Source organism: Hirundo rustica, chromosome 6, assembly GCF_015227805.2.
Source record: "Hirundo rustica isolate bHirRus1 chromosome 6, bHirRus1.pri.v3, whole genome shotgun sequence".
Classification (NCBI taxonomy): domain Eukaryota; kingdom Metazoa; phylum Chordata; class Aves; order Passeriformes; family Hirundinidae; genus Hirundo; species Hirundo rustica.
The window spans coordinates 17,105,302-17,128,896 of NC_053455.1; the positions used below are offsets into that span (position 1 = coordinate 17,105,302).

The 23,595-nt window shown below is 40.2% G+C and overlaps 1 protein-coding gene across 1 annotated transcript in view; it reads right to left on the minus strand.

The window, feature by feature from the left end:
- Positions 1-351: 351 nt before the first annotated feature.
- The window catches only part of KCNK13 (potassium two pore domain channel subfamily K member 13), a 51,407-nt gene continuing 28,163 nt past the window's right edge, over positions 352-23,595 (minus strand). The window contains exon 2 of the mRNA XM_040067545.1: positions 352-1,826. Coding sequence (XP_039923479.1) covers positions 934-1,826 — 893 coding nt within the window. The 3' untranslated portion in view covers positions 352-933. The remainder of the gene's footprint in view (positions 1,827-23,595) is intronic.

Genomic DNA, 23,595 nt, shown 5'->3' on the forward strand with positions numbered 1-23,595 from the left:
CACAATCATTTATAATAACACTCTGGATGCTAACATGGCAATCTAATTGCATACTAAAGCCTGTTGTGTAAATTCAGTTACTAGTTGCATTACATGATGCTGATGCTTCAGTCACAATTGAGACAAATATGAACAGAAATTTGGAACGTCTTTAATTCCTATTGCGGAATAATTCATACCACTCATCAGTATGTCAATTTTCAATTTAATTTGACATTTTAGAAACAGAAAGACACAGTGATTCTAGAACAAAAAGTATCCTTGGAAAAGAATCATGTTTTGCAAATGAAGAAAAGAAAACAAAAGTAGGATAAATTTTTATTCTATCACTTTTGACAGTATTCTCTTATAGGAAAGACTAAATAAATTCTAAAGAAAAAATTCTATCTCTGTTCACATTACAATAGCTCCAGAATATACCTACCAACTTTCATACTATTTTCCATTAAATTAGATCTGCAATATCACAAAGGCTGATTCACCTTTTTGTCTCAGATAAGTCACTTCCAGGAAACAGGCATGATGAAAGTAAGACAGAAAGCTCCAAACAATTTCTGAATTAAAAATGTGTTCAGTAGACATACTTGGTTTCTTCCCATCCCACAGATTTCTTATCTTGAAATCTGTGTGTCACATAATGGAGAAAAACGGGACATAGAAATTTTACCCGAAGGCTAAATTAAAATCTCCCTGCAGTAACCTCCTTGAGGAGCAGAATGATGGAGAAGAAAGGCCAGGACTGGTACAATGCAAAAACATTAAGCGACAGCCCCCAAAAACCTAAAGAGGTCTTCTATCAGGAAGCATCCTGAGGCTCTTCACATCATCCCACCCTCTGGTGGTACTCTCTCCTTGGCTATTTCACTAGATTCACGTTTTTTCAGTACCTGTTGAAATGGTTCACACTGTTTCGCTGTTATTGCTGTTACTATTTTACCTATGCACACTTGTCTCTGCCAGTCTGTTATTCATAATTGCTAGGGCTCCAACCCCACCAGAGAATCCATTTTGCTTCGAATTAGAGCTCATTTGCCGTGGATACCCATTAGCAGTTTCTGACAGCTGTTTCTGCATGATGGCCAGTGACACTTTATTGGAGGCCAGGAAGTCTTTCATGGAGATCATCTCTCCTGACAGACGGCGTCCATCTGTGTCACTCTCATTGACAATGTCAGTCTCGATGGAGATGTTTCTCCGGCTGCGCACATTTCCTGGCATTACCACATTCCTCCGTGAACGAAATAATCTTCTTTGGCATCTGTGGCAGCACTTGCAGGCCATCTTCTTTAATATCCAGTTTATGGACTGCTTGATGACAATAGAGATCACATTAAACAAGGAGTAGATGCAGCACACCCCCATGAGTATGAAGATAAAGTTGCCAAAGCGGTAAAGGCCTTGGCTCTCGTACCTGATGTTCTGGCTACTGACCAGATCACCAAAACCAATGGTGCTGAAGGCCACAAAGCAGAAGTAAAGTGAGTCAAAGTAACTCCACCCTTCAATTGGTGTGTACATTGCAGAGGCACAGCAGGAAATGATGAGGGATGCTACACATAAAATCAGCATAACATAGTACACAGAGGGCTTCCAGCCCGCCAGGCTGTCCACCTCAGAGGTCCCCGAGCCCCGCCGGCCGTTGTGAGGGAGAACCCCTTTCCTCCTCAGCTGTCTTTCGTGGCAGGACTTCATGACGTAAGCTATGACAGTGATCAAACGCTCCAGGAACAGGTTAAAGAACAAAATGGTCCCTGCACATCCTATAAGGCCGTAAAATATCAGAAAAATTTTGCCTCCAACGGTGGCTGGGGTGGTCATACCAAATCCTGGAAGACAAAAAAGAACAGTTGAAAAAAATAAACGTGTAGGTACCGTGTTAGGACTTTTCACCACGTGCAAGATGAATGAACTGGTACCAAATCCTTGTGGTACAGCTCAGCTTTGAGAAAAAATACATTCTCCTCAGATACTACCCACTTGTGCTTGACTATATCTAAGCTGTAAGGGGAAGAAGAAGCACATGCCAGCATTTCCTCCAGAATCAGAATGAAACAAAAAGCAGAACAAAACACATGGACAGGAAAAGAGAGTTTAGAGGAGGTCTGAATTTTGGTCTGGTTGCTAGGTTCACTCTTCTTTCTTTGTGCTTTGGATCGCTCCCAGGCTTTGGGGTTATCGCAGCTGGTTTCTTCTGTCTGATGCTGTTTTGCATCATGGCTCTGTCCCAGGGGTGGATCTTGCCTTCCAGAGATCCATCTGCACCAAATCTTTGGAACACAAAGTGAAATTTCTCTGAGGCTCACTTGACTCCTGGTGTTAGTGCAGGTGGCATATCACCCAGCACTCAGCACCCACTGTAGCCTGGCTGTGGAAGCCCACACCAGATGACATAGCCCCTGACAGGACCATCAGCCCCTCATGAGTGTCCCTGTAGGAGTTTAAGATGCCCTGCATCTGACTCGGCTGTCTGTCACTCATTATCAACCCCCTTTTAAGTCAGCGTTGCTAAAGTTCTTCTATTTCTCTGCGTCCCACTCCACAGTTCAAGTCTGCATGTGGATCTCATCAAAAGTGTCCTCTGGTCTGATTCCCTGTCATGGGATTTCTCAGGCCAGAGGTGCTTCAGTCTACTCTCAAATATTTCCCATCCTAATGCCTGAAAATAGTAATTTTGTTTTGGTTAAAGCTGTTGATAAGACAATCTTGCTTTAATAAGATATTACTAAAGGATAAAAATATGTCCGGAACATCATTGAACAAATTGGAGTAACACTCATGACAAATCTTTGCTGGTGTTTTATCAGGATTAAAGGACTACATAACTGACCAACTAAGCAAAAACATTTTTGTTGACAGGACAGAAAAATAATGGGAGACACTGGGTTTTTTTCTTTCTCTTTATAACTGTGAAATAAAGACATTAGGCTCTGAGAAATAAAGCAAAATGTATTCAGTATGGTACACTTGAACTTCAAATATAAGAGCAACGTGAAAAGACCATGTTTCCAACAGTGCCAAACTGCACCCCTCTTCCCTTCACTGGCAACCTGCTGCCAGCACAGATTCCTCTCTAACACTGGTGCTGCCTTACACTGTGAAGTGTCAGCCCTCAGCCCCACCCCTCCAGCTCGAGCGCCACTACCAGCTCCAAGCGTGGGCTCTCCAGGGTCACTGCACTTCTGCCTGCATCCACAATCAAACATCAAGTGGTCCTACAGGAGGCTCCAGCCTCATCATTAAATTTCTGTGCTGGAGAGAGCTAGATTGCAGCCCTGTGGTGTGGAAAACAACATGACAAGTGACAAATCAAAGACAAAATATTCTTCACTACAAGAACTTTTTCTTGTTGTTGCCTTTGGCACACAAATATTTCCTCTTGCTTTCCACCCTTCCTTTCTGATCCATGACTTGATCCCTCTAAAATTCCAGTTTTAATGCTTATTTTCGGTGCAGGCTGGCTTATATGCAAGTCATGACCTCCACCCTGTGGACAGACACAAAAGAAACAAATGACAAGAGGAATCTCTCTGCAGCTGGTGAGATCTACCCAAGGAAGCTGTGGGGAGGGAAGTGAGGGGTGCCATGTCCCTGCCCCAGCCTGTTCCTTGAAGAAGGGAAGCAGCTGTAGGCTGGGTAGAGATAGAACGGTGGGGAGCCCCTGACCCAGGGTGAACTGTGGGGACTGGCAGGCATCTCCTACAGCATAAAGCAAATGCCCTGGAAAGAGAAATGCAGTTATGGCTCACAGTCCCAGGGCAGTTTTATGCCTTTGGGCTGCTTCCCACAGGTCCCTTTCGGGATCCTGCTGCTGGCATCATAGCCAGAGCCTGAACTCCTCAGGTTGTTTCTTTAGCTGACTGGATTTTATTGCTGGGTTTGTTCTGTGACCCACTAGCAAAGGCTTTACAAAGGCACTCAATAGGCATTCCCGGGAATCATGGTGGACTATGAATAAAAAACTTAGTGAGCAATTAGAGCACCAAGGAGACCCACTGAGCACAACAGCGAAGAGCAAGAAGTTACATTGCAGATTGGGAAGCAAAACCAGAATGAAATTATGAAATCATACAAAAGAGGAAATGAATGCAGTGGCTGACACTTGGAGACTATTTGAAAATACAAAATTGCTTCTTGTGATGGAATTAAAAAAAGGACACAACTGCAGAAAAAAAAGCCAGTGATTTCATGGCATGAGAGAATGCTGATTAAGTTTAGTGAATGATGTTTTTAAGATACTAAAAAGAGTTTCAATCAATTTGTTAGACATGTCTGCAGATATGGCATAGGATTATCACCACTGATAGAAATGCATGACAAATCCTAACTTTACCAGCCTAGCAATGAAGGCAGCATTCTTAGTAAAACTTTCAGGATCCTATTTTGAATCAGTATAATACTGATTTACCTGTGTCTCATGATCCATTGACTTCCATAAATTAATGTGATCTTTCTTAACACTCAGCTGAACCGAGCAAGTACCTTCCTTATACTTCTGTTTTCCTCCAAGTATTGTAGTTTGTTTTTTCCACCTAGTGCTTAAGCAAGAATTCTGGAATTTTTTTGGTGAATATTCATATTAATTCTGAATTTCTCTGGAGCACATTTACTTTTTAGAAGCTGGAAGAAATTTAAACTCCAAGTAGAGTGAGCAAAATTTTTCTAAACACTGCACATCTCCTATGGGAAACAAATTTTTGGATTTTGTTTTGGCAGAAAAATTTCTATTATGAAGTCTAGTACTGCAAAGCATTCTAATATTCACCTGTGTTCAGGTTATATTTTGTGGATATTTCAAAAGTATACACTTATATTAAAAAAACAACTAAAAAGATAAATCACATTGACAGTATAATATAATCACCCTTCATTATTTCTTGAAGTAAGTACTGGGTATAAATGGAGAAAAGCAAGCAGCTGTAATTCTTATCAATAGCCAGTTTGATAAGAAGCACTAAGGTCCAACAGGAAATTCTCCTGAAGCAGAATCCTCTGACAGCAAATTGTGAATAACATCAAGCAAACATCAATCTCAATCTAACAGTAAAAAGATTATATTGAAATCTATGAAGAGGACACAGGCATCAACTGACTATTTCAGGCCAATATTAGGTAATTTCATCTTTTCTGTTGCAAACTGCTCCAGTGCTACCAACTGCTGTAAGAGTTTCTTGTGGGTCATTACCCACACTCATCTCCCTCTGCCTGGTGACACATGGTTTGGCATTTTGTGTTTTAATTCTGGATGTCCTGACATTCACAGGTTACATTAATTAAAACTTCAGTGTTCATTTTCTGGTGCACCTGGTGCCATGGAAAAGTATGAGAAATAGTTCATCATTCCTAATCCCTCACGAATGAAGCCTGGGGTGCCCCATACAGCGTGTGTAGGGAGACTTGGACAGACATACAGACTTCACAGTTAATTTTAGATCATGCAATTGGGTCTTTTAATTGTTCTGAAAAACACCTCTCTTTTCTGAGAGGTCTCATTTCCTTTCTGAATGTGTGCAGTTCACTGCTCCTGCCCTTCCCACAAAGAGGAAGTAGGTAGAAAGAGGCGGCAACACTGTAGCAACGAGTCATTGTGATAGAAATAGAAATAGAAATATCAACACAAAACAGTGTTCCAGTTTAGCCTACAATGAAAGCTCTTTGTGAGGTTGTGTCTGTGTTCCTAACGCATTTTCTATTTATTTATTTTTCTTTGTCAGTTTGCTTTAGACACTCACAGGGGAAATGATGTATTTCCAGTGAAGCAGACAATGGATAATAATTGAGGTTCATGACAGGTGTGAACCAAACTAAACAGGACAAAGACTTTCAACTGCAGAGAAAAAAAATCAAGAAAATAGTAATCAGTAAAGAGAAATACAGAAGTCTTAGATACCTGCAAAAATGCTGACCCTCTTTTTTTCAGACATTCTGTACTGAACTATCTACATAAGGATGTTTTGTGCTTTCAGAAGAGACAGAAAAAAAACCAACTCTAACAGAAGCTGTACTTCAAATGTCCTATACTTCACACTGGTCCAATAATGTGCAGACACCAATATTTCGGCAAAATTCACTTCTGCCATGATAACCTCCTCTGGTGTTCTCTGAGCAGGATAGGTACTCCTAACAAAACTACTTCTGCTGGAGTAATTCTCACCTGTAGAGACTCTTGTAGGAACAGCTAAAGGACCCTCAAATCTTGTCACACCACTGCCCCCATGACACTGCACGCCTGTAAAAGTGTCCTGTTCCAGAAAGGAAGGAGGACATTAAGTCCTTCTTTCCAGAAAGAGAAGAAAAACACTCATTTCTGTGAAGACTTCCACTGTCTGAGAGGACACATCGATAGAAGCAGGCATGGTGCTGTCACAGCTAGCTGATGGCTACAAACCTGCACTCCAATTTCTGTTATGAAAAAACATCTTTAGTGTTGTTGATTTTGCTAAGTCTATGCAGAAAACCATGCACACACACACACACACATATGCATGCAGACACCTCTGATTTCCCATCAGTGGAAGATCAGCATCTGAACTGTGTGGCTGGCTGGTGAGACACACATCCATGCATGCATGTTGTCTTAAATATTAATTTCAACATCCTGATTTTGTCTCTTATGAGGAAGGGAGAGTGAGCTAGCCAGGAAACTTTCCTTTAATGCAACAATTATTTGACAAAAGAATATTTTATCAGAACAGTCTGGGGTGTGGTATCTTTTATTTAATTGCCCATGGTGTTTTCTTGTGCAGATGGCTAAGTGGTGGGCAAAGGCAGAGCCTGCCCAGGAAGGAAGGGATACATGGTTATAACAGCATTTTTTTGTGCCCTCTGCTCTTCTGTTTCTGGATTTGTCTGCCTGAGCAACCTCTGCACCTCCTGCCCAGCATATCCAGCACCCCAGAGCTGTAAAACCTGGAAATGTCTCCAGGGCTATTTGAGCTGAGTCATAACTGCAGACTGCTATGATGAGTGCTCAGCTGCTAAGTGACCTGGGACCTGCCCTGAGTGCTGCTGCTGCTGCTTCCATCTGTGCCACCGCGCACCTGCTATGTCATGCACAGGCAGGATGAGAGGAATGTAACCTCCTGCAGACCTCCTGGCAGGGTTCAGTTCATTCCAATAGGTCAAACATGGATGCTGGAACTAATGGTGTAGGATGTCTTGATGAAACAATACATATATAGGATGTTTTTCCTTCTCAAACTTGTTTGGAGACCCATCACACCTGACGGACAGCACTCTTGACACTGCTTCAATGAGGCTGAAGGGCTGGTTGGAGATAATGATTTGAGGACTGCACGAATGCTGTGCTTGGTCTGTGCCATCACTGGGATAGAAGCCTGTGTAAGAGATTGGGCATAAGATTTCTTGCCCTCTGAGAGAAGGCTTCTGTAAACCCAGCGCTGTGACACAGATGTAGGTTAGTGTCACACCAAGTGTGGGAATGGGACTTCAAGGTTAGAAATAGCAAAACCTTGGGCTTTCACCTGATTTGTTCTGGAAGGCGTAAGAAAACCTGGTTTTGTGTTGGTGTGTGAGGCAATGTCTACGTAACACAGCAAAGTTCAGCTCACAGAGAGCCATTGTTAAACCCTGTCTGGAGAGCTGATGCCTGTTACTGCCCTCTCATTTCACATATGGAAATGCATGTTCTGCCTTGAACACAAAGCTACCTCAAGAAAAGCTTCCAGTGTTAAGGAATCTAAAACACATAAGTATAAGGAATGCTAAAGGGACAACTTTAAATGAACAATGTCATAAAAAATCAGTTTTAACAGACATCTTGAAGGGCCTGTTGACATCTCTGTTAATCATGTCTGTGTAGTCCTTCAAGAATACATGACTGTTATTTTCATTATTGCAAGATTTTCACATAATTTATTAAAACCTTGCCGTTCTGTTTTATATAATTAAGGCTATATTTTATTTAAAGTTCACACCAGGTATTCTATAAGAAATGTACACAGCCTTATTACAGCTGCTGTGGAATCGTAAATTCAATGTATAAATGTTTTATGCCTACCTTCAGGTAGGCATAAATGTTTATAATTTTTATGTAGTTTTTGATGCTGGAGGTGCTAGGCTTAGTGCCTTTCTATCACCCCTAGAAAGATTTGTACTGCTGTAAAACTTTTGTGTTACTATACGGATAGAATAAAGATCAGTTTTGAAATACCTTATTACTATTTTCAAACTTCATAACTTGTCAAACAGTCATTTAAACATTTTTATTTTGCCTTAAAACATATAAACATTTATCTAATTAAATAATATACATTGAATATTAAATTCAATTTTTGCATGCAATATTCAATCACATTTTCTTTTCCGTATGTTGTATGAAAAGGCATTTCTGCCTCCATGTGCCTGGCTCCAAGACAACCTGAAATCCTGTGCTCAAAGGTGCTTAACAGCTTCTGCCTCGGTATGGGTACAGTAGTACTGACAAGTGGTAGTTCCGTGGACAAGATTCGTGTGTGTGTGTATATATATATATATATATATATATATATATATGCAAAACTGAAAAATATACAAAATTATATCTGAGTCAGATACATATACATATATAGAAATCTTCTTTTTTGTTGAATATAAACATTTTTTTCCTGTTTAACAGTCTACCTTACTAAAAAATAGCAGTAACTTCCAACCATAATCATCTTGGCAGGATAATAGTTTATCTGAATCATGGATCTAATTAACACTGTTTCAAGGGTTTGTTTGCAGTCATTCACTCTGTGTAAACATAATAACCCCAACTATCACAGAATAGGAACATAATACTGTGTACTCATTAAGCTGTAAGTTCATCTACTCTAAAATTTGCCTTTTTAAATCATACAAGGCTGCCTGTATTTCATGAATTTTCAAAGGTTAGTTTAAAATTACCTATTGTTACTTTATTGCTGGCATATTCAGCTTTTCTCTGGAATAAAGTTTTAGCATACCTTCTCATTTAGGGGTAAAGCTATGGGAAATAAGGCAGGCTTTTTGGCCCCCTCAGGGTGGTGCCTGCTTGAACCCTCTTGATAACCTGAACTTGGGGACATACTTGTAGAGGTGATTTCCCGGGGAAGAAGAGAACCCTGGAATAATGCTTTGGAAAACCCCATCCAAAATGCCATAAGCAAGAGCTTATTCACATGTTCAAGCATGCAAATGTTACTAGAAGGTTCCTCATTCTTTGTGTTACCATAGGTTGATTTTTGGTGCAGGAATTTCAATATTCCTAACCGTTCTCTCCTATTGGACCCTTCCCTCAAACCCCAACTTAATGCCCCATCCACACCAGGGTGCATAAGTACCCCTGTCAGACTATAAACCCTGCCATTTGCCCCTTGTTACTGCCTTGCCCCAGTTTGTTTCAATACAGTGGAGACCTTATTGTTTGTTTGGTTTGTATTATTAAAACTGCTTTTCGGACAATGGATGGAAGCTGTCTCTCTCTCCATTGAGTTGCCATCGGGCTGAGTCCCGAGGAAACTCAAAGGGGTCTGAACGTCCAGGCTCGGACCCCTCAGGAGTTTCACACACTGTTAGGGGCACCTCAGTGGAGGGGATTTTGTAAAACTAAAGCTCTTCCCTGGCTTTATATACCAACAATTTTAAACAAAAATGTCACTTGCGATTCAACTAAAGCAAAAATATCTCAGCTGTGAATATTAAGCTCAAAAAAATAAAGAAAAAAATCTGCAATATTACAGACTGTAAGGAAGCTGGACAATGAAAATAACTTATTTTTGGTAAGCTGAAGAAACAGTGTATGTGCAGGTGTGTTTGTGTGTGATTACATTTTCCTAATCAATTTCAAGCCTTGTCTGGATGTCAGAGAGGAAGTTTGGTAGCCATTGCTACCAGGACCACTACGTGCCAAGGGCCTCAGCATTGCTACTCCCCAGGAAACAAAAACCTCACCCAGAAAATTAGGCTGGCCTGATGCTTGGATCCAACAAACTAAAGGACAGATCAAGAGACCATGGAATAAAAGACAGTATAGATACTGCTTTAGTTCCCTGGAGACTGACAGCCCCAAAAAGCTAAGAATAAATGAAAAAAAAAATCATAGTACTCAAGCAGGTGCCGCAGGGGCTACAAATATGAAGCAAAGCCCATGAAGTCACATCATATAGAAAAGGCTATTGGTATTGCGTGTAATAAGGATTTTGAAATATTCCATATAAAAGCAGAAGCAGATATTACTATTGTAATTAAAATTATAAAAGCTGGCAGATGATGACAGACAACAGTATCAGAGATTTCAGCGAATATTCATCCCTGGTCAACTGGTGATGGAGAAATGACAAACGTGAGAGTGGTTCTGATGAACGTAAGATGATAAACTTCAGCTTTGGTTTTAGTAACTCTGAATTTCTTATCCATTATTCTGTGTCTCAAAAGCCAGGAAGGGGCCAAAGGCTATTTACCTTTGTTTTACATTTTGAAAGCAAACATTTTTTCTGGGGTGGGGGGCACTGATCAATGGTCACTTGGGAAAAAAATCTGAATTGGTCAAGCAACCATAGAATTACAGCATAGTCTGGATTGGAAGGGGCCTTCAAAGATCATCTCATCCAATCCCCCTGTCATGGGCAGGGACACCTTCTGCTAGACCAGATTGCTCAATCTGAATAATGCTGGGCTTCTCCAAAGACAATACCACCTACCAAATAAAGCATTTTTGGCACCAGGTGCAAAAATGTCAAGACAAACTTAAGACACCATAACGAAGGAAAAGAAATCAAAGGGATGTGACAACAGTAGAAAGCACAGTGAATTTTGGCTCAGTGAAAAGAGTTACTCATTGCTGAAACTTGTGCTGGCCTCTATCCACACAACAGCAAGGTGTTTACCTTTGTTTTTGAAATGTCTGGCTTTTTCAAAATGCAAAAGAACTTGCTAAGTCCCTGGCTCATGTATGCCCTAAATCTAATGCGTATGTCCCTTCCTGTGAGGCCAGAGATGTTCTTTTAGTGATAGCTCTAGAGGCACATGTCTGTAAGAAAGGCATAAATTCAGTGATCAAGTCTACTCACATGATTTTGGCAGGTCCAAACATTTATGTAAAACAGGATCCATTTGTAAGATATGACAGGGAGGTTCAACACTCCGCTACTCCAAATCCTCCACAGTAACTTTGGCTTGCTGTCAAAGTGTTGTGCCATTACAAATGTAAAAACACCCACAACACAATACCTATTTCAAGGGCTGAATCTCTTCTCACCTATCTGGGTGATGATCAGCCCTGCTCTCTGTGCATCAGGCATATTCAAAGTCTCAGCATTTGCGTTACCCACGCAAACAGTTAAACAAGGACAAGACAGGCATGCAGAGGCGGGGAGAACTGAATGAGCTTATAGCAAGATGTTAAGGAGTAGTTAGAAGCTACAGAGCTAGGCATTTTCTGATATAACTGGACAAGTGATGTACTATGGGCATCCCAAAATCAGACAGTGGCTAAGGCTGGAAGGGACCTCTGGAGACTGATCAGTCCAGCCCCCTTCCTCAGCAGGGCCTCCCTTGCTTGGTAGGTGCCCAGTCTGACGGGAATTCATCTAGAGGATAGCAGGGACCTCTGGCTTTTCAGTAGGATATTTATAGATTTGTGGAAATAAAAATCATACTTTAACGATGTCTGGAAAGAGAAACGTTCATATGTGCAAAGATAAAACTGCAATGAATCCTTTCAGAGGTAAACTGTGAAACTGTTTCTGAAACACATTTGATTAAAGGTTAAATGGCCCATAATAGCTTTTGACATTTTTATTTAAATTATTAATTTATTTCAATAATTTTTTTTTACTTTCTCTTTGCTTTATGAGATTTTTCTATGCAAGTGGGTTAACTGAATTAACAGCTTTTTTTCTGGTGAACAATCACCGCACTGCTGTTGGAAGTGTGAGCCATTCTAGAGGAGCTCTCCCCTCTGCCCAGAGGTATCTGCAGCTACTATTTCCAACAAAATATTTGAGAGCCTCCAGGGTAAGTGAACTCTTCTCTGATGACAATCCCTGAATGGAAATGATAAGGCTGAAAAATATAAGAGTAAAAACTTTGTGGGTGAAATGCCTGGCTGAACTTTGAAGAGGTTACATGCACTCTGGAGTGCAACGTAGCGTGCTGTTCATTTTCTTGAAGCCTGCAGGCCGTGTCCTGGCCTTCATGCTAAGGAACAGGGACTTTAGAAAGGCCTGTCTTTTCAAACATTAGTGTTTAAAGAAGGAGACACATTTTAAAATGCACAGAGAGAAATTTATCACAAGAATCATCCCAGAGATTTCAGATTATTTTGTAAGATAGCTTTTCCCAGTCTTTGGGAAGCTGTTAAACCTGGAAGCAGGAAGGTTTAGTGGTTGGCAGCTTATGTACAACACTCAGCTTTGTAAATACTCTTTTCACACATGTGGCACAGTTTACTTGATACTGTTAATGCTGATCAGTTAAATAACTAATTTAATTAAACTTTTGTTTCACACTCTGCTTATGAAAACAGTGAAGCTGAGAAAGCTTTTACTAAATATGTTGATCCAAAACCATAGCAACATCGCCTATTTAATTCATTGAGTATTCTTCCAGAGGAGGAAAAAATGCCCTATTTACTCCAAATACAATCTACATGTAAATTTTAAAACCCTTGAAAAAATGATAAAGTCCTGGCTCTTTCTAGAAGTTTTGAAGATTCCACCTGTACTAGTAATAGGTTTAAAGGCTTCCAACCTCATAGTTCACAGTACTTCTTCCCCAGTTGAACAACACATTTTGCTTTGGTAAAGAAGCACATAATAATGGGATTTCTTATGAATCTAAGTGTCCAGTGGTTAACTGTGTGAAAAGAAATCTGAAAGTTTTGAGGCCATTTATCAAGTCCTTTCTTCACTAAAAGGACTCTGTGCCATTTTTTGTCTCTCTATAATGGCTTCCTGGAAGCCAAGTCCAAAACAGTTTGCCATACCTGAAAAAGCAATAGTGCTTTGATACAGCATATAATGTACATGCTGAAAAATAGGTACAAAACCCTGTGCCACAAAGGATTCTCTTCTAAAATAAAAAGCTTGTTAGTGAAGTACTTGAAAAGATGGAGTCTATCAGACTTGTGAAAGAAAGGTTTTTGAACTACACAGAAAAAATCACCTAGCCAGGAGCTGAAGAAATTAATGCTTTCAAAGTTACAGCAACTCTTCTAACAAGTAGAGAAGTAAGTCACATTCTCCAAAGGAGTTTTAAATGAAGAGGAAAAGACTATGCTTTTATGTGGAGTTTTCAAAAAACTCTCAGCACATATGATGACGAATGATGTAGACAGAGAAAAAGTAACCCTGTTTCAGCAGCATAGGCAGACCACAGATACCAAACTCTGACAAGTGCAGAATATAGGAAAAAACCCTAAAAACAAAACCATACCAGACTGTTGTCAGATGTATAATATGACTTAAGCATATATTAACATTACAATGTTGAATGACCAAATTAACTGGTCCAGTACAAAAGTGTTTTGTGAAATAGCAAAAGGACCAAAAAATAGGCTAGTAATTATTCCAAAGTACTCAGCTTTATCAAGGCTATTAGAGCTCCTCGGGTGCTGAAACTTTAATGAAAACTATGGTTGACCTGGTGATGCCACATTTTGCTGTGTGCAGTGTTGCTACCTTCCAGGATCTTTGAGAATACATGAAAATCGGTATCACACATACTGGATTTGACAAAATCCACCACTGTCCTTTTCTTTCTGGCCTCCTATAAAATGAAAATTGGCTAAAGTACTTTTTGCTCAGTGTATTTTTAAGTGTGTGTATATATATGTGTATAGATACATTTTTTAATATATAGATCCACTTTTATATATATTTAAAGATGTGATTTTAAAGCTTGACTTTGAATAAAATTTTGCTTTTAAAGTGTCACAATGAATAAATATTTTGTTAAAAAAGGTTAAAGAAAACTAGCAACAAAATAAAACCAGCCACCAGCTGTTTTGCAGTACCAAGAGTGATGTTTTGCTTACAAACATCACAATAACATTCTTTACCAGATGTGTGTCTGGGCTTGCTAAAACGTGTTTTTATATAATCTTGACATATTTATGGCTTTATGATTTATCTTTTTCAAAATGCATTGCTAATAGTTCTCCTAACAAAAGAACTGGAATGACAAGCTTTAGGTAAATCAAAAGACCACTTAAGAGGTGGGTCTGTGCAAACTTCATGAAGTTCAACAAGGCCCAGTGCAACATCCTGCCCATAGGTCAGGGGGATCCCAAACGCAAATACAGTCTGGGCAGAGAATGGATCAAGATTAACCCTGGGCAGAAAGACCTGGTGGTTTTTGTGGATGAAAAGCTCAACATGACCCAGTGATGTGTGCTTGCAGTCCAAAAAGGCAATCAGATCCAAGGCTGCATCAAAAGATGCATAACCAGCAGGCTGAGGGAGGTACTTTTGCCTCTCTGCTCTTGTGAGACCCCACCTGGAGTGCTGTGTGCAGCTCTGTGGTCCTCACACAAGAAAGACATGGACCCAATGGAATGAGCCCCGTGGAGAGCCATTAAGTTGATCACAGGGCTGGAGCACCTCTTCTGGGAAGACAGGATGAGAGCTAGGGTGGTTCAGCCTGGAGAAGAGAAGGTTCTGGGGAGACCTTACAGTGCCTCCCAGTACCTAAAGGGGGCTTACAAGAAAGCTGGAGAGGGACTTTTTCAAAAGGGAATATAGGGATAGGACATGGAAGAAAGGTCTCAAACTGAAGGACAGCAGGTTTATATTAGATATTAGGAAGAAATGCTTTACTATAAGGGTGGCGAGACATTGGACAGGTTGCCCTGAGAAGTTGTGGACTCCCCATTCCTGGAAGTATTCAGGGCCAGGCTGGATGGGGCTTTGATCAGTCTGGTCCAGTAAAAACTGTCCCTGCCCACGGCAGGGGGATTGGAACTAGGTTCTTTAAGATAATTTCCAACCCAAACCATTCAGTGATTCTATGAAATGATAAATCCTTCTGGTTAAGAAATAAAGCATCCAATACTGTCCATCACTAAAAAGCATTTAGAGTATCTAGTGCAAAATCAAACATAAAATCCATGTTTGATTGTTTGAACATTATTGACTATTCTGGTAGAACACGCATAGTTCAGGGAAAGAACAATGAAGATGTTTTGATGAGTGAATAGCAAATTAAATCCCATCCACCTCCATGAATGTGCACTAACAGATGAGGACATTAAGACGCCCTGCCACCCCAAAGAAGTTTTGTTTTGTGTAAGATCTGTTATTGCCCATATAATACTGACGATAAGGTGTCACCAGACAGAAGCTCTGAATATACCTGAACAATCTTTGGCTAGTAAGGGCAGCTGTTTCATGTGCATGTTATAGCCTATTCATGTTCTCTTCCTTCTATCCTTTAGTATGCAGTTTTCAATATCAGGACCTCTTCAACATCCATTTACAAGACTCACAACTGATAACATAATGTTTAAAGCTGAAAATTTCTTAGCAGACCTTTTACTGAAGACATAACTTACAAAACCCCTGACACCTAGATTCAAGAAGTACCTCAGGAACTGGTCCAGCTGCTTGACCATCTGTGAGTTATTACCATATATCCCATGCAGTATTTGGCAGTGCAGAAGGCCTAGCAATACTTTCACCTCCTTCCCAAATCCTGGTATGGGTGCAGCCTGTAGATTATCGAGTTTGGTTAGATCTTCACTGCACAGGTGAGCTTATTGGAAGTAATATTAATTTCCATTTCCATGTCTAGCAAACTTGTGTTGAAAAAGATCTGCTGTTGGTCAAAGGGTCCACGAGCAGAGGAGATGCTTTCTAACATCCACATCCAATGACTGTGGATGCTGAGGGCATGCAAGGGGAATGGACTGATGACTTTGACCAGGCTTGCATCCCCAAATGGCACCACCTCCTGCTGCTGTTGGAATGGCTAGAGGACTAAGGGGACCACTGATCTGGCTTTGCTGGGAAATTTTTAAATTTTTATAGGAACCCTGCTTCCTTGCTTGCTCTGTCAGGATTTGCATGTTATTCCATCTCTGCTGCACATTCTGTCCTTCTTCCCTCCTATCTTCTTTCATTTTGGGTTAGATGTCATATTTCTGTTGTGTTCCTTAGCAAAAATTCAAGCTCAGAAAATATTTTTTACCTTGCTTCATTACTTAATAAAGCATGTATATTAGAAAATAGCTACTATGAACCTTCTTAGCATTATCTCATTAATCAGCTTCCAGCATTTCATAGAGATAACGCAGCACATACTTACTTAAAAATAAAAAACACAGACATGAGGGAGGCTGGGCTAAATGACATCATGCACATGACTGAATTTTGGGTACCTCCTCCCAAACAAGTTTTGATGTGAGAACCAATCTGTTCTCTTAAAATGATTAAGGGATATTAGCAAATCAGATTTACTTTACTGCATGTTAATTTAAATTTGAGAACAAGAATCTGTGGCTAAAATTATATAGTTTGAATGGCAAATTACTGTATTTTCTCCACACATTATTAGGGTACATATTTCTCTACAACACAAAATTATCTTGACTACATGTATTTCAGTTTTTTATTCACAACTCAATTATGAAAACACACAGTGCTCTGTAGATTACCTCCTACATGTCTTGCCACAGCTGAGGCCTTGGAGCTTGTGGGGAAGAGGATGTGCAGTTCTTCCACTCTTGTGTTTCTACAAAACATTCACAATTTCAGTTTAAGACTTTGCCATTTTTACCTTGGAACCATTGTGTCCGAGGAGATCTCTGATGATTCAGGCAAAGACACCATTTGCTTGGCAGCCCATTCAGCACATGGAATTATTTTTTTCAGGGATGTTGCTCACCTCCAGTTTACTGAAAACATCAATGCTTATGGTATACTACTTTTGGTACATTAGAAAATGCAACTTTAAAAAACCCCAAACTTCCACCACCTTTTATATACCATCATAAAAAGCACCTTTTAAAGGAGACTGTACTGTTCTGCTTCTTTTAGTACAATTTAATATTGCTTTATCTGTTCTACTCAGTTAGTAAATTCTGAGCTTTTATTATGGTATCCTCCAATGAATTTTATTTGAAATAGGCTGGAGTGACTGTTTTTAAAGTCAGCAGTGTGAGGGCAGGTAATTCAGCATAGTCACAATGTACTGATGTGAGCAGGTGTGAGGAAATGACACATTTATTCCAGTGCTGTAGGAGTAAGCACATGCCAACACAGTCTGCTCAAGGATCAGGTCTTCCTCAACACAATGATACCAAATGATAGAGCGCAGATGTCTTTAAAAATGAAACGCTTTGCTGCTCTGGCTTGTGAAATGTGAACACATAATTTTAAAACTTTTGCATTCCCTGTTTTACACAACTCTTTGCAGCAGTGCTCTCTTTGGAGTGAGCCAAAGCATACGGTGCTGCCTGATCCCTGAGAGGTGGGTCAGGCACACAAACAGTTTGACAGGCTGAACAAATTTAAAACCTTAAACCATGGGTTCACTGCTTTGAGTAAGAAGGTATCTTGTGAGTAAGCTTTCCTACCCACTGCATCGGCTAAGAAAAATCTAGGTTTGCACTACTGTGTCCATAAGATTCTCTTCCAAGATTTACACACCTGGTGTGTATTTTTAAAGTCTCTCTAAAACCCATGCTTTACATGACCAATAGGAATTCACATTCAGTTTGAGAAGCTATAATATACTTCTATATCACCATATTTATTAGAGATCTGCCAAACACACTTCTTTTTTAATTTGTATTTGGTCATGAGAACAGCAATAGCTGTAAGAACAGTAATAATATAACTCCCTCCTATTAAGATAAATTAAAGGTAATGCACACCAAATAAGAAGATTAAGGCATTATTACCATTAATGGGGGACTGTTGGGAGTCCAGGGCATTCCTTTGGTTGCCCTGGAGGGTCAGGAACCTGGGCAGGAGGGTCTGGGACCCCAGCCCGGAGCCCAGAGCTCAGAGAGACACTGGATTTGATTTCAGTCCATGGGAGAGGCTTCTCGCACTGCAGGAAGCATTGCAGGCCACAAGAGTGTGAAAAATAGTAGTTTAGTATATCACAGAGTGAAAAAACAGTGGGTTTGGGATTTTTGGCATTGAAGTGAATGGGGCAAGATGGAGAACTTGGGGCGTTGTCTCCTTCTTCTTCCTTCTTGTTCCCTCACTCCATTTCTGCAGTGACGTTGGCACAAAGTAGTTAGTGAGGATTGGGTCAGAGTAAAGATGACCTTTTTAGTAATAGTGATAGACACTGGTAAGAAATAGTAAATAAAGAATACGTAGCAATTAGTATAAAAGATAAGGACAGCCCAGAGACAGGGGGAGTCACCAGATGTCCGAGCCGCGGCAAACATCTTTTGGACACTGAGAAAATTGTAAGATAAGAACTAATAAACGAAGCATGTAACCTTGAAGACTCCGTCTTTTCCTGCGTTTGGCACAGAGCTTTGCAGAGGGCCAGGACTCTAAAACCACCTGAATGCCGGGGAATTTAAACTCCCACAAAAGAAACACCGACTGGCATCCCTGAGTGAGCAGAAAGAGGGGACAGACTTGAGGATTTTGAAGCCTCAATGCCCAGTTTTGAGCTGCACCACTGTTCTGAGTAACAATATACCAGCTTCAGCTGTTCTTGATCCGAGACATTGCCACCTCCAGCCTTGTGCTGTTGCAGTTCTCCTATTTGGTTAAATGGAATTTGTGTAATCTGATGGGTCAAAAGCTACAGATCCATGGTTTCATAAGAACAAGAATATGTTGGGGATGAAGAAAGAAAAGAAGGAGAATGCAGAAGGAGCTTGGAGTAAGGATAAATGACCTGATGTAGAGTGCAGATCCAAACATCCCAACAGCAATGTTGAAAAAGACTGGGATTTCAATCTCTGAAAACAGACTTGAGAGATACTGGCTCTGTATCAGCATTGGGCACCTTATACCAAATCCTTTTAGGTGATGGCAAATTTGAGTGCAGAACTCCAGTGGATCTCACTGTAAGTGGATCCACCTACCAAATTCTGCTTGAGCCCTGTGGCTGCAGTTATGCCAGCATCACCACATAAATGCAGAAGTTGCCAGCTACTCTGATAAAAAAACCATACTTTTCTCAATTTACACGGAAATTTGATAAGGCTTTATCTCGGTAGCAATGGCAGCAGAAGCAGCTCTTCCCCACCTCACCCTGGCACTGGCTTTCTTGTGCCAGTGCAGCTGCAGCCTCTCATCGATCCAAAGGAGAGGTTAAAAACCACAGAATGATTTGGGTTGGAAGGGACCTTAAAGACTACCTCATTCCAATGCCCCCACCATGGCCAGGGGCGCCTTTCACTAGACTGGGTTACTCAGAGCCTCATCCAACCTGGCCTGGAACACTTCCTGGGATGGGCCGTCCACAATCTCTTGGCAACCTGTTACAGTGCTTCACCACCCTCACATTAAAGAACTGCTTCCTGATACCTAATCTAAACCTACTCTCTTCCAGTTTAAAAATGAGCCTTTTGTCAGAGTATTTTTAACCAGTTCAGTCTTGATCCAGCTAATTGTACAATCCCACAAGAAGCAGGCAGGTGTGAGAGAGGAGGTGGTTCTGGATGTGGAAGGGTTTGGGACAATGGGGAGAAACACTGACTCTGAAGAACATCAGGGATAGGGTGTTTCCACCAGAACAGCTCCTAGTAGGTAAGTGATTCATCAAATGCTTTTGGTGTTGGATATGCTGTCCTTTCATTCCTGGAAGCTGTTGTTTTCTGGAGGTATGTTTCCCTCAGTCCTGCTTACCAGGAGAGGCCCAGGGAGCTGAGCTCTGCCAGTGCTGCTGCTGGCACTGTTGTCCTCCGGGGGAGGTGACAGCTCCGGGGGCCTTTTCAAATGGGTGTTGCTACGGGCAACTGTATAGCAGAACACAGGCAGAGGCTGAGAAACCCAGGGGAATGGAGCAGAGTAGAAACAACAGCCCAGCAGGAACAGCTCTCAGAGCAGGTTGTAAATGCTGATAAAACATTATCTCAAGCAGTCTTTGGCAATTCCAAAAAACTACAGCCAATGTACCAGCAGTCTAAAAGTTACTTTATTGCTCCTGGAATAAATTCCTCCTCATCATTCCTAAAATGAGGGTGCTAAGGATGGGGAGCAGACAGAGAGGTGCAGAGGCACAGCAAAGCAGTCAGCTCTGCACCTTCCTCTGCTGCCTTCTCTCCTCTTGTGAAAGATAAGGAGAAGCTGACATCTGCAGATGTCAATGTACTACCTTCCTCACATCTAACAGGTGTTTGTCTGGGTTTTGTTTGTTTGTTTTTTTATAAGTATTAGGGAAATTCACATTTAGGTTCTTTTAGAGAAATTTAGTTTCTCTTGCAGAGCATGTGACAGGCATTTGTACAAGCCAGTTCAACCTCAACAGTTCAGCTGTTCAGGAAAAGAGCATGTTACCCTTCTGTTGAAGAAAAATTTTCATTCCTTCCATTACTATTATACATCTGAGTTTAAAAGCTGACTTTTATCTCCAGTTCTTTTCCAACTGTATTTATTAAGATGGACAGGTCCATGCATGCCACCATGCCTCAGCTTTGTAATCTTTCCATGACTATAGCAGTGAGCCAGAAGGCTCTGTGAAAGCAAGGTAACAGGTATGTATGTCAGTGTTACTGCTGGAAACCTGTGACAGTGTTTTTCCTCTCTGTCCTCTGGTTCGTCTTTTCCTGCTGTCCTGGTCTCTCCTGTGGATACTGGTGTGGGGAAACCAGGAGTGCAATACTGCTGCTTCCACCTCAAAGGCCACCTGGACAATCAGGTAATTGATTTTTATTATTTTAATATTCTATCCCATTGCTGTTTCCTTTTTTTCCCCAGATCCAAGATAAAGCTTAGATTAGCTTGTTTGCCTGCTTTATTTTTCCTGAGGCACTTCACTGTCAGAAGTCCAGGCAGTTCAGGAGGAGGGGGAGGAACTAGGACATTACACAGACAGTCACCTTTGGGACACGCTTGTTCAGATTAGACTCCATCCACCTCTGCTTTATATGATGGCAGTTCAGCTAAATCAACCCTTTTTTCAAGTATGGCAAATTAGTCACTTTTAAACACAAACTCAAGTAAGACTAAAGTCTCCTGGAATCTTATTCAGCCAAACCTTATTCATGTGCAGATTTGAGTTTCATGCTTTATTAATTTATTTCTAAGACAAGAAATTGACTGCAAAGATTAACAAGAACTTATTCTGAAATTTGCAAGAAGGTCTCTAATATCATATCATCATATCATATCATAATTATTCTTCTATTTCCCAGATGATAGAATAAAGCTCTCTGAAGAAGTTATAGTTAAATAGTCATTGACAATTTATATTTCATTGCCACTTTTTCAATAAGGGATGATTTTATCCAAACCAAAATTCAATAAATTGAACTAAATCACATCAGGAACTGTTGCATCTTCAGGTCTCCCAACACTTCCCATCATCATTTAACAGACACAGTAAAAGTCTGCTAGCAGCTCATATAAACCTGAGACAGCTTCTAAGTAGATGTGATTCTGCCTGAAGATAACATTCAACTTTCCTGCTCCTATTTTTTTCTCTTCTCACATTTGATACAGGCATAATTTGCTAGAAATCATCAATCTCAGATTATTCACATTTTAAACTTCTCCTCCTACTATTTATGTGCAGGTAAACTAACTGGATCATTGCAAGGGGTAATTACAGCTTTGTACACAAAATAAAGAACAGAACAAGATTTCATTTTAAAGCAGGTGCACAGCACATGTACATCCACAGATGAAGTGCTGTGTTTAGCATACGAGAAAAAATGCAATATTGACACCAATAATTAAGAAATAATTGCTAACATTTCCCACTGTAGAACAAGTGAACAGTTCCATCAATGCAAGCTTGGTCTTCCCAATTTAAAGTAACAAGATGCAGGAAATTGCCACATTTACTCTTTAAGTATCTCTTCATGGGCAATGGGTACTTTTGAGTTCTTTGCACACATTCTAAAATTTCCTCTTTTCTGACAAAACTTTCTCCTGCCTTCCAGGATGAATCCCACTGAGTGTCAACATGCAATATTGTACTGCTCTGAAGGAAGGGATGCTTCATTTTAGCTTGACAGATAGAAATTAGAGCCTTTCAATGGAATGTGCACAGATGGTGTGCGGCTTATGCCTTGAAAAAAGTGAAGACAGGAAACATGAACTTCAGCTCTTTTCGAAAGAAAAGCAGTTGTTGATGGCATGTGCAGATAAGAAGCGGGTGTGCAATATGCGCCGTGAGGCTGCGTCTCAAATACGCACACTTTCCCCCGAGCTTCTCACCAAAATGTGAATGACTGAAAATATTGTCACTGCTTTTAAAAACTTGCATATTTGCATAGTTTATCATATGGTGACATAGGCTTGAAGCCATGACAAATTGCAGTGCATGGGTCTTTGCTTCAATAAATTAATCAAACGATGGACGGCCATTCAGTCCCACTGGTGATTCTTCACTGCACTTTCAATTACGATGGGTGGATCTGACATTTTCTCTCAGTGATACAGAAGCCTGATCTTCTGTGCTCTTTATATTTTTTAGTGGTTTAAAGCAATCCTGATTCTCTCAGAGATAACTTTTTTCTCCACAAGAGAAATCAAAACCAACGCAAGCATTTATTTTTCTTCTTCATTGTTAATTACACAGTCACAGACTACTGAAAGTGAGAAAAATAACAAGAAGAAAGCATTTCAGTAATTGCCATCTGTGGTTCTCTGGAGGATTTTTTAGTTAGTTTGCAGTTAGTGAAAGCAAGTGAGTTCTGCTTTTACACCTGGGCAGATTCCTGGGCAGCAATATACAACGCCATAATATTTTGGCTGCAAACACTAAAAAAAGAGTGATGATTTAAAAATATTTCCATGAAATAATCACCATGTCTGCTACAATAATGTGTCTATCAGCAGATGGAATGGTAATTAAAGGCTAGAATAAAACATTAGACTAACATTCTTTCTACTATTTAGACTTCTGTTTTAGAAGCTGGAGTCAAATACCTGCCACAGAGCATCTTCTCATGTAGCTTGATGCCTAAAATGCAGAGAGATATGGGAGGAGTAACTTTTCCCCTTTATATCAGATGAAGTTCAGAAAACATGACAAATAAAAAAGCAAAAGCTGTTCATGTCTGAAAGGAAACACATTAGGTAAGATGGGAGCTTTTGTTTAAAGCAACAAAACTGTTGAGATTAAGAAAAGTAATAGTAATTTACTTGGAATGATATCAAAATTCTTACTGTTAATACTTCTTGACATGGGAAGGTAATGAAATTTTCAGCAGGTAAAAGAACCCTCTTTTTCATAAATTCTAAATTAATGAATCTCTGTCAATACTGATGGACAAATTCTGCCATAACTTCAACAGCTGAAATGAAAGAAATACTAAAAGTCTAAGCTGGTCAAATGATACGAACTCAACTGCTAGACCGGCTGTATCTAAAATCACATTTCTGTTCCTCATGCAGGCACAAAAGGACCACAGACCCCTTTTTCATAAATTAGAATGACCTCTATACTTTTCTTAGAAAACAAATCTCATGATACCCTATTATTTCCATGACT